This window comes from Notothenia coriiceps, unplaced genomic scaffold, assembly GCF_000735185.1.
Source record: "Notothenia coriiceps isolate Sejong01 unplaced genomic scaffold, NC01 NC01_scaffold00009379, whole genome shotgun sequence".
NCBI classification, from domain to species: domain Eukaryota; kingdom Metazoa; phylum Chordata; class Actinopteri; order Perciformes; family Nototheniidae; genus Notothenia; species Notothenia coriiceps.
The window spans coordinates 136,717-151,316 of record NW_011342080.1 but is presented as its reverse complement, the minus strand read 5'-3'; the positions used below and the strand labels follow the sequence as shown (position 1 = coordinate 151,316).

General features: G+C 41.3%; 1 protein-coding gene across 1 annotated transcript in view; it reads right to left on the bottom strand.

The window, feature by feature from the left end:
* The window catches only part of sez6l2 (seizure related 6 homolog (mouse)-like 2), a 17,715-nt gene extending 3,153 nt beyond the window's left edge, over positions 1 to 14,562 (bottom strand). The window contains exons 1-10 of the mRNA XM_010770936.1: positions 14,435 to 14,562; positions 13,642 to 13,722; positions 13,215 to 13,343; positions 12,887 to 13,102; positions 8,296 to 8,432; positions 6,799 to 6,991; positions 5,229 to 5,414; positions 4,537 to 4,720; positions 3,941 to 4,104; positions 3,856 to 3,874 (exon numbers count right to left, since the gene is read on the bottom strand). Coding sequence (XP_010769238.1) covers positions 3,856 to 3,874; positions 3,941 to 4,104; positions 4,537 to 4,720; positions 5,229 to 5,414; positions 6,799 to 6,991; positions 8,296 to 8,432; positions 12,887 to 13,102; positions 13,215 to 13,343; positions 13,642 to 13,699 — 1,286 coding nt within the window. The 5' untranslated portion in view covers positions 13,700 to 13,722; positions 14,435 to 14,562. The remainder of the gene's footprint in view (positions 1 to 3,855; positions 3,875 to 3,940; positions 4,105 to 4,536; positions 4,721 to 5,228; positions 5,415 to 6,798; positions 6,992 to 8,295; positions 8,433 to 12,886; positions 13,103 to 13,214; positions 13,344 to 13,641; positions 13,723 to 14,434) is intronic.
* Positions 14,563 to 14,600: the final 38 nt, after the last annotated feature.

The following is a 14,600-nucleotide window of genomic DNA, read 5'->3' as shown; positions in this document are numbered from 1 at the left end:
AGCAGCAGTGACATCACATATCAGCTGGGCACCACTGTTGCCTTCACCTGCTCTCCAGGCTTTGTGATGGAGCAAGGTTCAGGGACCATTGAGTGTGTCGACCCCAGCAATCCCCACTGGAATGACAGCGAGCCTGTGTGCAAAGGTAAGATTCAGAACACGGTTGTGTTTTCAATAAGTAAATGGGCTACTTGATTTAATGAGGCCCCTTTTGTGTTTCTTGGGGTTTGCCCTTTCCTCTAGTGTGTTATATAGATTTTAGTGCATGTAAATGGTCTGCAAAGGCTCAAACCCCAAAGTTCTCGTGAGAGGGAGTTTCTCTCCCACACACTCCCTTCCTGCCCAAACTGCCTCAGTTAGCCCCATTTATTTACTTTAGCAACATAGTGACATCACTATGTAACACTCGTTCTTCTATTGGCTAGTGCTCTAACACATTGTTCGTGAAAGTCTAAGGGGCGGGACATCTCCAAGGGGTTAACCAATCACAACAGAGCCGGCCAGCTAACGGTCAGCCAATCAGAGCAGACTTGACTCTGGTTTCAGACAGAGGGTGAAAAGAGTTGCTGCAGCACAGGCAGTATGAGAAAAATAAAGAGCTTTTTGAACGTTAAGGCATGTAAACATGTCACAGTAGACGCACAACATACATTTTGAAACCAGAACATTTAAATAATAGGGCCCCTTTAACTAAATCTAAATATTTTGCTTGTCCTTAATTCCAAAACTTTTCTAAGTTTGAGCATAAAGTGAGAAAGTAATTTGATTCATTTATATTCAAATAGTTGAGTGGGTGATTGAAGCATCAAGATGTTGTAGCTGCAGCCACGCTGACTGTGTCATCTGCTGAACTGCTGTCATGCTGTGAAAAGTGAGAGCAAGTGAGAGATCGTAAATAAAACTGGCAGAGACACTCCAACAGGTGCTAGAGTTGAACTAAGTGAAATACATTCAGAAAGCCATATGTTGTGCAGCGTTTCTGCTTGTAACTCATTCAGTTCTCTCAGAGCGGAAGCTGTTTCAAAATGAGGCATCAGCTGTTGCGTTCCTATCTGATTGTTAATATTGTATTCTGCTCATATCTGCCCGACTGTTATGCTCCCATATAATATGTTTTGGTCATGATCCCAAGAAAGTGTGTGTGCGAAACTTTCACGCCCTGTTTTATTCCATCTCATGTTGCTGTAAACAAACCTTACCCCACAACTGATGGCCACTTGTGTGTTCACATTCTCTCAGTTTTCTCACTACCTCAGTTTTAAGGAGTGCTTCATATGAGAGAAAGACCTTCCAATGAATTCAGCTGCATCCTCTCAACAAAAAAACGAAAAAGAGCCTGAATGGAAATAGAAGCGCTGTATTTGGCTCCTATCGATGTTATTTGCACCTTAGAGGTGCCATCTCCCAACTGAAACAACTACCTAGCTGTTTTTGTTTTATTTCTGCAAGGACAGGTTTCTCAAAGTAACAAGGCAATGGTGTCAAAATGATCATATTCTTTCATTGGACAGCCTTAGCCGCAGAATAGTTAACACAGATAACACCATAGATCAACACAATGTGTAGCTGATACAAGTTTACACAAGCCGTCCTTATGATACCCTATACTCTTCAGCACAGTCTCTATCATGTCTCCTTGATCATTTTTCTCTTACTTATTTTCTCTCTCTTCATTAATAACTTATTTGTTTCCAGTTGCTCTTCTTTTTCCGGCTTCTGTAGTTATTTCATCAGCCCTTTCATCATTCTCTCCTCTCCTCTGCAGCTCTTTGCGGAGGGGAGCTGACGGAGCCGGCCGGCACCATCCTGTCTCCTGATTGGCCACAGAGCTACTCCAAAGGGCTGGACTGTGTATGGCAGATCCATGGCAACGAGGAGAAACGCATTGAACTGGATGTCCAGATGTGAGTTTTGATACTTGTAGTTATTGGCAATTAATAAGTTACCAACCACGTTTGATTGTTGTGCCTTTGAATGTGTATCTAAATAGATTAAATGTTATGTTGCAACAAATCTGTACACATATGTCATCACATAATCCCTTTACATTACATAATTTTGCTGAATTGATATACTCACTAAGCCTAAAATGCACCATAGTACCTTTTACCAGATTGCACATAGATTATACTGAATGTCTTTAGTGCCTATATGTTATTTCCACCTGAAAAAGAAAGGTAGATATCACAATATCTAATCATTGAAACCTAATTCCCCTTTTCATTCTTGTCTTTCTTCCTAAAGTTTAAATATCCGCCAGACTGATGTGCTGACCGTGTTTGACGGGCATGACCTGACGTCCCATGTGATCGGACAATACCTGGGATCAAAGGAGCGTTTCCAGGTCTCGTCCAGGGGGTCAGAGGTCACCATCCAGTTTCAGAGCGACCCTGATGATTCCAGTTTCATCCTGAGTCAGGGATTCCTCATTCATTATCATGGTAAGTACAATCCTAAAGACACTTGGTTCATTGCTCATTGTAACAGTGAGATAAGAGGGTGTTCTGAAGATCCTGAGGGTTCGAATGCCTTTCCTTTTTGCTCTGTGTCTGTGTCCTGCAGAGGTTGAGCCAAACGACACCTGCCCGACTCTCCCTCAAATCGACTTTGGCTGGATCAGCTCGTCCCACTCGTCCCCCGTGAGAGGAAGTGTGCTGACCTATCAGTGCCAGCCGGGGTACGACATCAGCGGATCGGACATCATTACCTGCCAGTGGGACCTCTCCTGGAGCAGCAGTCCTCCTACGTGTGTCAAAGGTGAGACAAGAAGTGGGAGATACTGTACTTTAACTCATTAAAGGAATAGTGTGGATTATTTTAAGTAGGGTAGTATGAGATAATTACCTATAGTGAGTGTATTACCTACAGTAGATGGCCATTAGCACGTTTGGAGAAACAGACAAGAGTATCAGCACAGAAGAAAAGCTGTGGACGGTGGCAGCAGCAAAACATATTGTTGCCCCTTAAAAACGTCCACTTAAAGCACATGTGTCAAACTCAAGGCCCGGGGGCCAAATCAGGCCCGTGGTGGATTTGATTTCGGCCCGCAGGATAATTCTTAATTACTATTAGATCTGGCCTGCCGATATATTGCACGCATACCTTCACTCCACCTGAGGGTCTCCTCAGCTCAGAGCCTGAGCCCAAACAGTGGGGGCGTTTCACTTCTATTATTTTTCATGTCCTCGCTCCTCTGTCTCACCGGAAGTTGATTTGTCTGCGCCATCTTGAGTAGCGTCCCAGAGGCCTTATTTGTGCCGGAGGACCGAGGATCGATAATCTGCAGAGTCATGAGAAATGATTCTGTAGATAGAGCCATTAGAAATGACTCTGCAGATAGAGCCATTAGAAATGAATCTGTAGATAGAGCCATTAGAAATGACTCTGCAGATAGAGCCATTAGAAATGAGTCTACAGATAGAGCCATTAGAAATGAATCTGTAGATAGAGCCATTAGGTGGATTTAATTTCGGCCCGCAGGATAATTCTTAATTACTATTAGATCTGGCCCGCCGGTATATTGCACGCACACCTTCACTCAATCCTGAGGATTTCCTCAGCTCAGAGCCTGAGCCCNAACTGTTGCAAGTGCTGACAAGGGATATAAACTAAAATACATCATTATGGGTGAAAACTTTATATGTTACCTTACATGGTAAAACCAAATGCAACAGTTTCCATAATGATGTATTTTAGTTTATATCCCTTGTCAGCACTTGCAACAGTTTCCATAATGATGTATTTTCACCCATAACCTTTGTTAGACTTAGGAGTAAGGTCTGGGTGATGAATTTCAGTTCATGTCCTTATGATTGACATTTAAAGTCAGGGGAGGGCTAAACCGCAGAGTCTTACTTGTTTATCAGGTAGAATACTGATACATATCATACATTAAGGAGGTTAGGAGGACACACTGCCTTGGTGTTTTCTCTCTGCTCACCCTCGTATCGCAGCGCCAGCAGCAGAGGGATGGAGGAAGAGTCGGCGGTGAGCTCCAGGTACAGCGTGGAGCTCTCACTCAGCAGCCCACGCTCCGGGACATCATCCAGGTCTGAGTCAAACAGCGGTGTAGACAGGGAACTGTTTCCACTGCGCACTATTAACCTGAGGGGAACACACCATAAACACACCTAATGTCAGGCTGAAGAAGAGAGGGAAGCGTTATAATCAGTGTGTCGCATCAATGTGCTCAGTGAGCAGATTGAAGCACATCAATGTACACAATATCTTGTTTTTTAATTACTGCACATATTTTATTCCAATTCCATTTCAATGTAAATACTGCTATATTTGACTATACTTTTAAATATTGTTTTTGTTATTATAGTTTTCTTAAAATAGTTTCTATCTGTGTTTTGAATTTTTGTTTTACTTATGTAACACCAAGTCAAATTCCTCATAAACGTGTCAACCTACCTGGTGATAAACCTGCTTCTGATTCTGATCAAAAATAACTTTATTTTAAATCAATAGTTGTATACAGTACGTACCCTAAAACCAGAGTATTCTTTCAAAGTAGTGGAAACACAAACTTACTTATCATCGTCTTCATCCAGCGCGATCCTCTCGAAGTGCAGGTGGAGTCTGTGCCCCTCTTTGGCTTCGATCAGCCAGTGGCAGCTCAGGTTATTTCCATTGCTGTGGTTGCTGACAGACGGAGGGGTTGGAGACAGAATCCGGCCGACTGTTGCATTACGAATCCACCCTCCACATGACACAGCTGAGGACAATAACATCCCACAAATCACTCTCCAAAATTCGACACTTTAACAACCAATCAATCAATCAATCAAAGGTTATTTATAAAGCCGAATATCACAAATTACACGTTCGTCTCAGGCAAGGACAATCTCCCAATGACACCCCCACAATTGACGGGGAAAACAATATCAGGGAGAGCAACAAAGAAGGGATCCCTCTCAGGACGGACAGACATGCAACACATCTTGTGGGTTTTGACTAAAAAAGATCATAAATAACAACATGGACAGCCCAGAACTCAAAAATGACAATGTGAGCATATATAAAAAAGATGGAGGGTGTCAATAATCATCTACATGCCTCCAAAAATAAGGTGGGCTGGACTACCGCAACAGGTGACTCATAATCCAGACGTGACCTTTATTATTAAGAACCTGCCAGATGAGAGACACAACAACTCTGGGGATGATGCCCCGGATGCTGAGTTCGTAACATGTTCAGTGTTGTATGAAACTGAGTAAACTGACCGACACATTGGGGCTCAGAGGTGCTCCAGTGAGGTTGTGTTGTGTTGACACAAGTAGAAACCTCATGGCCGCGGACCTGGAAACCTGGATCACAGTGGAAGTGGGCCTGGCCTCCAGGGTGGATGTCTGTCACTGTCACTCCGCCTTTCTCAGGAGACTGAGGAAACGGGCAGGACAGCAGGAAGGCTGTGAATGAAACAGGAAGTAAATATTATTCATTTTAAAAGAGGTTTGGTGACGCAGCTTTCATTAACTATGCCCCAAAGCTATGGAACAAAAATACGTGTAGACATCAGGGAAGCCAGCTCGGTGGAAGTCTTTCAAAAAGAAACTCAAAACACATTTGTACAATTTTGCCTTTTAGAAAGCAAATTCCTGCTCTCTGCTGCACTTTCTCAGTGCATTGCAATGCATTTTAACCTGTCACCTGATTGTTTGTTGAATTTGAATTATACTCCTTTTATTGCAAAATGTCATCGTTGTACATTTAATTAAAATTGTTTTTATGTTTTTAACTGCTAACTGTACGCTGTGTGATATCAATGTTCTGTGAAAGTGAAACACCTTGAACTGCACTTATTGTATAAAAGGTGCTATACAAATAAAGATTATTGTTATTATTATTTTCAAATGAAAGGTACAAAATGGACATATTTCCCTTCATATTTCCAATGTGTTCTTCTACTGGTGAATGTCTACTCTTTTCCCCTAGACTATCATGCTGTCAAAAATCTCACATGTTTTTCTGACCATTCAGTTGACCTTTCATATTCTGTGAAATAATCAGCTGGATTTATCTTTTAATCTTGAGATCTCTGTTACGCTGCCATTCTGTCTTCCCCTCCCCCTCCTCCTCCTCCTCCTCCTCCCAGATTGTCCCAGGTGACTTGGCAGAGAGCAGGATCCATCTTCACTATTTCTTAATGCTCTTAATGTTTTTCATTTTTGTAAAGCACTTTGAATCGCCTTGTGTTGAAAGGTGCTGTATAAATAAACGTGCCTTATCACCATGGGTCCTCATTTTGAAACTGAACATTTTCTCTGATTCTTTCTTCGTTCTTGATTAAAAGTTGTTATTCATTCTTAATCTGTTTCTCCTAATTGAACTTAACCCACAGTAAAGAGCTCAGTGTCGCTTGAGGGCACACTGAAGAATCAAGATATTAGCTAGCTTTAAACTCTATGGATAATGTCACAACTTAGAAAAATCAAGAGTTAGCAAAATGTAAAAAACAGTCCTTGGATGTTTGTGCATTTTTTTCTGTCTATATCCATTGGCATATTTGATAGTTGAAAAATAACTTTTAAAAAAAAAGACTCAAACAGCGAGGNAATCAAGATATTAGCTAGCTTTAAACTCTATGGATAATGTCACAACTTAGAAAAATCAAGAGTTAGCAAAATGTAAAAAACAGTCCTTGGATGTTTGTGCATTTTTTTCTGTCTATATCCATTGGCATATTTACCATGCTTTTCTGCTTTGAAATATGCATCCAAACGAGAGAAAAAAGATCCAAGGAAAGACCTGTCATTTTCTATTTTCATAATGAATGCAGAACAGTCGGTTTACCTTGATAGTGGAGGCTGAACACGCCGTGGTTGGACTGTCGGAGGCTGCGATAGTGTATGTACACCTGATTGGTTGTGCTGCGAATCACCTGACCCTCCCTCATCAGGGTCTCATTGGCTAACAGCTCCGGTCCTGAACCTCCATGACCCATGATGGTCAGAGACTCTTTCTTAGACAGGTTTACCTTCCTCACCTGGAGGAATAAAAGAAGAAGTGCTGTAATGACATGTAACCTGTTAATTACAAGGGAATTCATACGTAAATATACAGCCTAATCAAACGTATGACATCATCAAACTTATAATAATGCACATTTAAAATGAACAAATGAAAACATTTTATAGAAAGTGAGTTGTTTGAAATGGTCCTAATACAATTTGATGATAAGATGTATTATGTTTCCGTCTTTTAAGTCGTGTAGGCCTGTATGTCTCTTACGACCCTGTGTGTGTATTTTTCCCTCCTGTGTGTGTGCGTGTGTGTGTGTGTGTATGTGTGTGTGTGTGTGTGTGTGTGTGTGTGAGTGAGCGAGCAAGCAGGTGGTGCCCGTTAGCTAATTAGCTACCTTCTGCATGCTGATTGGTTCTCCTGAGGAGACGGGAGCATAGCTGCAGCAGTTCCTCGGCCGCTCTCTCTGACTCAACTTCTACTCCCAACTCTGCGCGTGTTGAGATATCTGTCCTGTTGTGCTGTGTACCTACATTTGACCGTATACCGGTCCTTCTCGTCTGCTGTGAGACTGTGTTTTTGTAGACACGATTTATTTTTTCAGGAGTGCAAAACCCTTTTTCTTTTGGATTATTCGTATTCTCCTGTTTTACGTTAGAGTAGGTAAGAAGCATGTACGTTTATGTTTCTCATTTGTTAGGTAAGATTTTTGTATTAAAGGTTAGTTCGGTTTGTGGTTTTGTTACTCCTGTTTTGTTATATTTGTAATAAGACTTTCAGCATGTTTTTGTGAAAGTATTTTTGGATTCTGATTTGGTAATTAAATGTACCAAAACGACATTCTCTGTCTTGCCGTCCATGTTCTTGGGAGTGGGAAAAGTGGGGAGAGTGCAACTTTAAGCTGCGCCTAGGTTCCCCTAGATCTGGGTGTAACAATGTCTTAGCTATAATTAGCTACATTTCACTTAATGGTGGAATAAGCTAGACGTTTACACAGTAGAGCTTAATGACCATTTTGCTGCAGCAACATTATTACAGTTATAATTAGTGCACTCCCATGTGATTACTGCTAACCTTTTTATTAATGCAGCCAATTACAGATAATTCACTTTGTTAAGGTACACCACCGACCCCGTCACCATGTATTAGAATGAAATGTTAAAACCCAGAGTGTTTAAAAATCTTTGACAGGTATCTGAGGTCACATGAAAAGATTAATTTAAAGGTTTTTATGGCCCTTTGCAAATGTTCCTTTTCCATAATCAGATAAAAGACTTTATATTTGAAGAGGTGAGTAATTATTGATTTATAGGAGATAATGCACATTACCTGAATTTCCACTCCATATCCTGGATATACAGTAATGCTGTATGTGCATTCCAGAGGGGAAAAAGTTGAGGATGATGAAGCAGCATCTGGTGACTCGACAACATCCTCCATTGCTGACAAGGTCGCATTGCATTGTACTGTGAAAAGAGGGAAAGGGCGAGAGAAGAGAAAAGTAAGACATGTCAACAAACATAAAGGATTTTATAGCAACAGCTTAATTGAAAATGAACCTCTTGGAAGTTTTTGAGCTGTGACAGATCATAGATTGATTTTTTTTCCCCAACGGATATTTTCACAGCCAGTAAAGGAGTTTTGACTCGAGGTACATGTTGCAAAGTCTAGTCAGCTTAATGAACATTTGGGGAATAAAATCAACTGAATTCAAACAATTAAAAGTTGTCACAACCCCAATACAGAGAAGAAAGGTCAGACAACTACTCCAATATGCCCTATCATTATAATAAAATGTATCTATTTTGTTGGTTGCGATAATTGAAGTTGTATTAGGTTGCATTTGGATGTATTTCATGGCACATACATGCCACTACTATATCTTTGCCACAAGCATTTCTGCAGACAATACTATTACACAGAAAGAAAGATAAGGATGAGGACTTGTGGGAGTGCTTTGAGCCTTCAGTTATGTGAAGATGATGAGTGAAGTTACAACTCTTTACTGAACTGTGTGAACTGTTTGGCAACTGATTCTCCAAGATGCGTCCTAAACCCCTGAAGATCTGTGCTGCATTAACCAAGAAGTCATGAAGGATATATAGTCAAATATGTAAAGAAGCCCAATACCTGGTGCTCGTTGCTAACAATTGTACATTATAGAGGGATACCACTCACATTAGAGTGCAGACAGGTAACACATAGCTCTCTTTCTGCTGTCAGGTGTAAGGTGATGCAAGTACACTGAGAGGAAGACCTTGATCCTGGAAGCAATTCTGTCTTAATGCTGACAATAATTGTATCCATACTGGTCAGATTCTGCTTGTCTGCTTTCTTTATTATTTTCAAACGACTAACACTGTTTCTGGTGTGCATTAAATACATCTACTGGTTCATTTATAATATATAAACGCAGTCAACAATAGCATACTTAGTAGCATTTTTGTTATGGTCTACTTTGGTGAGCATGTGTAAATGTAGTTGACAATTTGGTTGTATGCCTCTCACTTTTTGTGAAATCGTCATAATTGAAGGAATACTTGATACTAAACGAGTTGTGTGATGTTGCATTGGCCTCGATCTTTGAGCAACACATTCTAATCAGATCATCCTTGAGTAAAGTGGATGTTTGTGCCAAATAAAAAAATTAAAATGGCCTCGAAGCGTTTCCAAGAAGCTGTGTTCACAACAATGGGATGCACTGTGACATTTGGTTGAATGTGACAGACAGCCGGATAAACAGATTTATTGACAGATAGCCCAAAGCATAATGCCTCTGGCCTCAGCTGACTCTGACTCAGATGCATGAAAAAACACGTGTTGTTGATCTCTTTCAAATAGGTTAGTGGTAAGAGTTGGAAATCATATTAGATGACGTGCACTGCTGGGTAGCCAGTGACACACCTCTACTGTGCAAATCATCACAGTACCAACTGGATAAAAGGAAACATCACTGAGCTCCAGGGAAATCTCAAACCCGGCTGAAAACATGTCCTCAAAGCAAGTTTGGTGATAGAATTTCTGTTGTCCTGCTCTGAACCATTTTACATTTTATGAAAGTTGTAACAAAAGGGCTTGCAGGGCATGTATGGTAGGACTGTTTGATCAAATGGTTTTAAAAGAAATGACCAGAAAGGCCTACTACACAGACCAATTTCTCTTTATTGAAAAAAGCCACATGGCTGAATCCTGGGGCCATTTTGATGCTAAAATGCTTTTAAGTGAGTCGGCTAACCGCAACGTAGTTTTTGCGGTGTGTCCCGCAGCGTTGGCACTAGTCAGCCTTTGCTTTTTGGCCGATTCAGTGTGTTGGACAAGTGTCAGAGCCCGATGATACAAAAATATAGTCTTGAATTATTCAGCTTTAGCAAATCAGTGCACAAGAGAGAAAATGAAGACAAGCAAACCACTAAAGTCGAGTGGAGTAGCCTTTAGACCTTTGGCCTTTAGACTGGTCCATTCTGTCTAGATATTGTGGAGTAGCTCTGCTTATAAAAAAAAAGAAGACATATTTGTCCAATGTAGCGACATTATCTGTGTGAGGTAGGGAGCCGGAAATGTCTGCCTCGTCGTTGGGCCTGTAGGACAGCGAAATACAATCCAAGCCTCATAACAACTTGGCTTATGTTCGCTTAGTGGCAGCATGTAGTTCTGGGTAACAGCACACCGATTAAATTGGGTAAATTAAATGTAATTCAAAACCAGTAGGCTGAGTACTGCCTTGGGTGAAGCTGTGGTATTTTGGATGTCTACGTATTCAATTATTGTATTGCCCGCATGAATGAAACCGTTGCAATGCTTCGATACGATCAAATGATTGACCACCTCTTGTAATACAAATGGCCTCTAGAGAGGAAAGGGTTTTTCAGTCCATTTGGCGGACACAGAACAAAAGTGACAGCAAAGAAGGGAAAAACAAACTTGAGATTTTTCAGTAAAATGACAGATTCAAAAAAAGTTAAGTTGACAATACTCAGTGTTACACGTCGGAGTAAATGAAGATTCTGGCCACTTAGAAGCAGCACCTCTCGTCACATGTTTAAGATGAAAAGGAAACACTGGACTTTCTTTTTCAGAAAGCTTTAAGGCAAAGTTGAACATTTGCTGATTCACTTTCTTGCCGAGAATTATATGTGAAGATGGACCCTATACTTCAGGGCAGGAAATACATTGATAACAGCTAGCATTGCTCTGTCTAAAGGTACAAATCTACATTTTTACCTTTAGACAAGCAGCGGTAGCTTTAACTAATTCAACTTTCATTTGGTGTTAACAGGCTTGAGATATTACCTTGCTACTAGAGTACCTAGAGAGCGTTTTATGACAATGACAAATCCCAGTATTAATAAGGACGCACACGCACACATCAGTGATCATTCATTTCAAATGACATTTCTCTCCCCGCTTGGTGTTAGCCAGCTGACCCACCCGCATTTCCTCAAACCTCTATTGCAGCCGTTAATGTAATGGTGTCTTTATTTCATGAGCAGAATGACTAACAGCTCTCCTCCACCTGCAGTGAGAGCACCACAGGAAGCGCCGTAGTGCTGTCATACTTAACTCCATTTCTGACAAGGATGATGTTCCTCACCCTTCCTATTATTATTCTTGTCATGATGGCTGACTGATTTGTCAAATTAATTCTCCCTATGATATTAGGACAGTAGCAGTGCTGATATTAGTATTAATGGCTTCATCTGGTTGCACTTTACTCAGCCAGTAAGTTGTTTTCATGCTCATTGATTAAGTCTAATTTGTTTGTTACAATAACATTACATAGTAAGACTTTATTGTCAATCTTGATTCAGAACTTTTCATGTGAAGATGTGAACAGAGAGGACACTAATAGGAAATACATCAAGTGAGGATAGCCAAATAGAGTCCAAGCCCCCCTTGTACGCTTCAGATCTCACTGGTTTCAATGCATCACATTTTTTTTTGAGCCATCTGAATATCTCCGAACATTCTGCCCCTTTTGACGGATATAGACGTAACGTAAGCCATTAAATAGCGTTGAGGATTTTCTATTCAAAGGAACAGCTACGGGGCATTTTATTTATAGTAAATTCATGTTATCTTAAGTCAGTCGGCCACTCGCATGCTATAGAGCTCCTGGATTATTTGGATTTAATGGCAAAGGTGGATCCCATTATGCTGTATTTTGTAGTTTCACCATATATGTGTATTTGCAGTGCCAAGTCAAAGATGCACATGTCTATGTATGAGGTTTTACTGATGGTGTTGGCTCAGTCATCTCACAGCAGATCAGGCTGGTAGGCCAATTTGCTTTCTTGCTTTAGGTTATGGAGGAGAGACAGGGGAGCAAAAGGAGTTTTTCAGACTATGCACCTCATCATCTTCATCATTGATCAGTGTTTACTACAATCATCATGTACTATCAACTCTTTGTGTTTTTTCAATCCTTTTTAGCGGGCATCCTGAAGAGTAGAAGCACATTATTCTAATAAGACCAAAAGCACAGACAAGAAAGTCTGCCCTTAAAATGTTCTCAACTCAGGTTGTTACCAAACAGAAATTGTCGAAAATATGTTGTTTTAGTAAGCTAAGAATGTAAAATCAATACAGAATACTTGTGTTATAAAATGTACCTTTACATTGTAGCTATGTTGACCCCATAGCTATCCTAAACTTTTGAATTAAGTGTTTAAGATCTTAAACCACTAAAGTACATGTCTGTCAACCACTTCTTTTTTTTCTTTTTCTCAAAAAAGTGTTCAGAGAAGTAATTGTAATTGTGATGGGAAGCAAAGAGTCAGTGGGAATTTGCTGACAATGCCGGCACAACAACAATCTTAGCAGCTTTGATTTGGAAATGTAGCTACATTGTTTTTTTTAACATTGCTGTAACTAGCCTTAATGAAACAACACATATAGGGGAAGCAAAGTGTTATGCAGGTACCTGGCATGTGCATTGTGGTTATGGTGGTGGTGGTGATCAGAGTGGTGGTTGTCTCCTCCTCCATGGGCAGCGAGGACATGGGAGTCCTTGATCCTGTCTGGCTGGCAGCAGAAGAGGAGCTGAAGGCTGTGGTGAGCAGCCCCGGGGATATGACTGTCGCTGTGGACTCGCTCTGCCCTAACCCTGGCACCGCCTGAGTCGGGTTGGTGGCAGTACCTGCAGAGTCCCAAGGTTCAATTCAATGTGAGTCATTTGCAATCAGCACTCAACCATGTAGTGCTACAGTTGCCTTAAGCCTCTAAAGCAGTAAAGGCCTATGTTAATGTACCTGTGCTTGCAGAAGCCTCTCCTAAGTATTCCTTACTCTGCAGGGCAGTATGGATCAGGTCACCCAGAGGGTAAGACTCGGGGGTGGGTGTTGGTGGGGTGTCAGGCTCAGGAGTCATTAAGCTCATACCTGAAATAGCCAGGAACAATTACTACATCCACGCAAAGCATAATATATAGCTTTTTTTGAAGATGTAATGCAATAGTCAATGATTTCAGAGGAACATCAAAAGGTGCATGCTTAGAGAACACACACACACACACACACACACACACACACACACACACACACACACACACACACACACACACACACACACACACACACACACACACACACACACACACACACACACACACACACACACACACACACACACACACACACACACACACACACACACACACTTACACACTTACACACTTACCTGAAACTAGGTGGATCATGGTGACAGAAAGCATCACAGCAAAGCGTGTGAACCCCATGGCTTCGGATGAAACTGAATCACCTGAGAAGGTTAAAGAGAGCAGTTTTGTAGCAGGTTCGCAAATGATTGTCATATTGTTAATAGAAAAATAACAGCATATTGTTCTGTGATGTAATCGCTTTTTGGTAGAATATAATAACTGCAAGGGGCATGGGAAATAATCATTGCTGACTGGACTGCACATTTCTAGTCATATCACTGAAAACACACTCGCCATTCGGGTACAGGGCATATGTTTACATCACACAGGCCACAATGCCTCGAATTGAAGGATCACTAGGATGTGAAACTGTAAATCCCAGCACCATCAATCTGAAAAATACCCAATCTCATTCATACGTTATAGAAACGAAAATGACAAAAAAGGCCAGGTACATATCACACGGTGTAATGTTAAATATTCATACTCCCCCCTGCATTTTCACATCCAAATCTGCAGTAACATACCCTAAAATGCGCTATTCCAAAATCCAACCGCAGGATGACTATAAAACTAATTCTATTATTAACCTGTCAATGGTAGTTTGTCAAAAATCACCTCCGCTGTTATTCGAGGCGTTTCCTCGGTGAAAATGCCAGCCTGGTGTGTGACAAAATGATGGGGCTAAACCAGGCAGCATCACTCGCACCTCCCCCGGCCCTCTTTGTGCGGAGGACGATTTTTGGCATAAGCCACCACCACTGTGAGACAGACAACCGTCTCAGCTACATTGTAAAGCTGCCAGCCGCTTACCTTTGTCTTCCAGGCTGCGTTAGTGTTCTTCTTCTTGCACTGTATCCTGTTGCTTTAGGCCCCGAGAACACGGCGGGGTTTGTACTGGTGAGAAGCCCCTAGCTGGTTGCCGTGTGGTTGACGCATTCGGCTATGATGTGAGGGCATTTGTGTTGAAGCTTCAGGT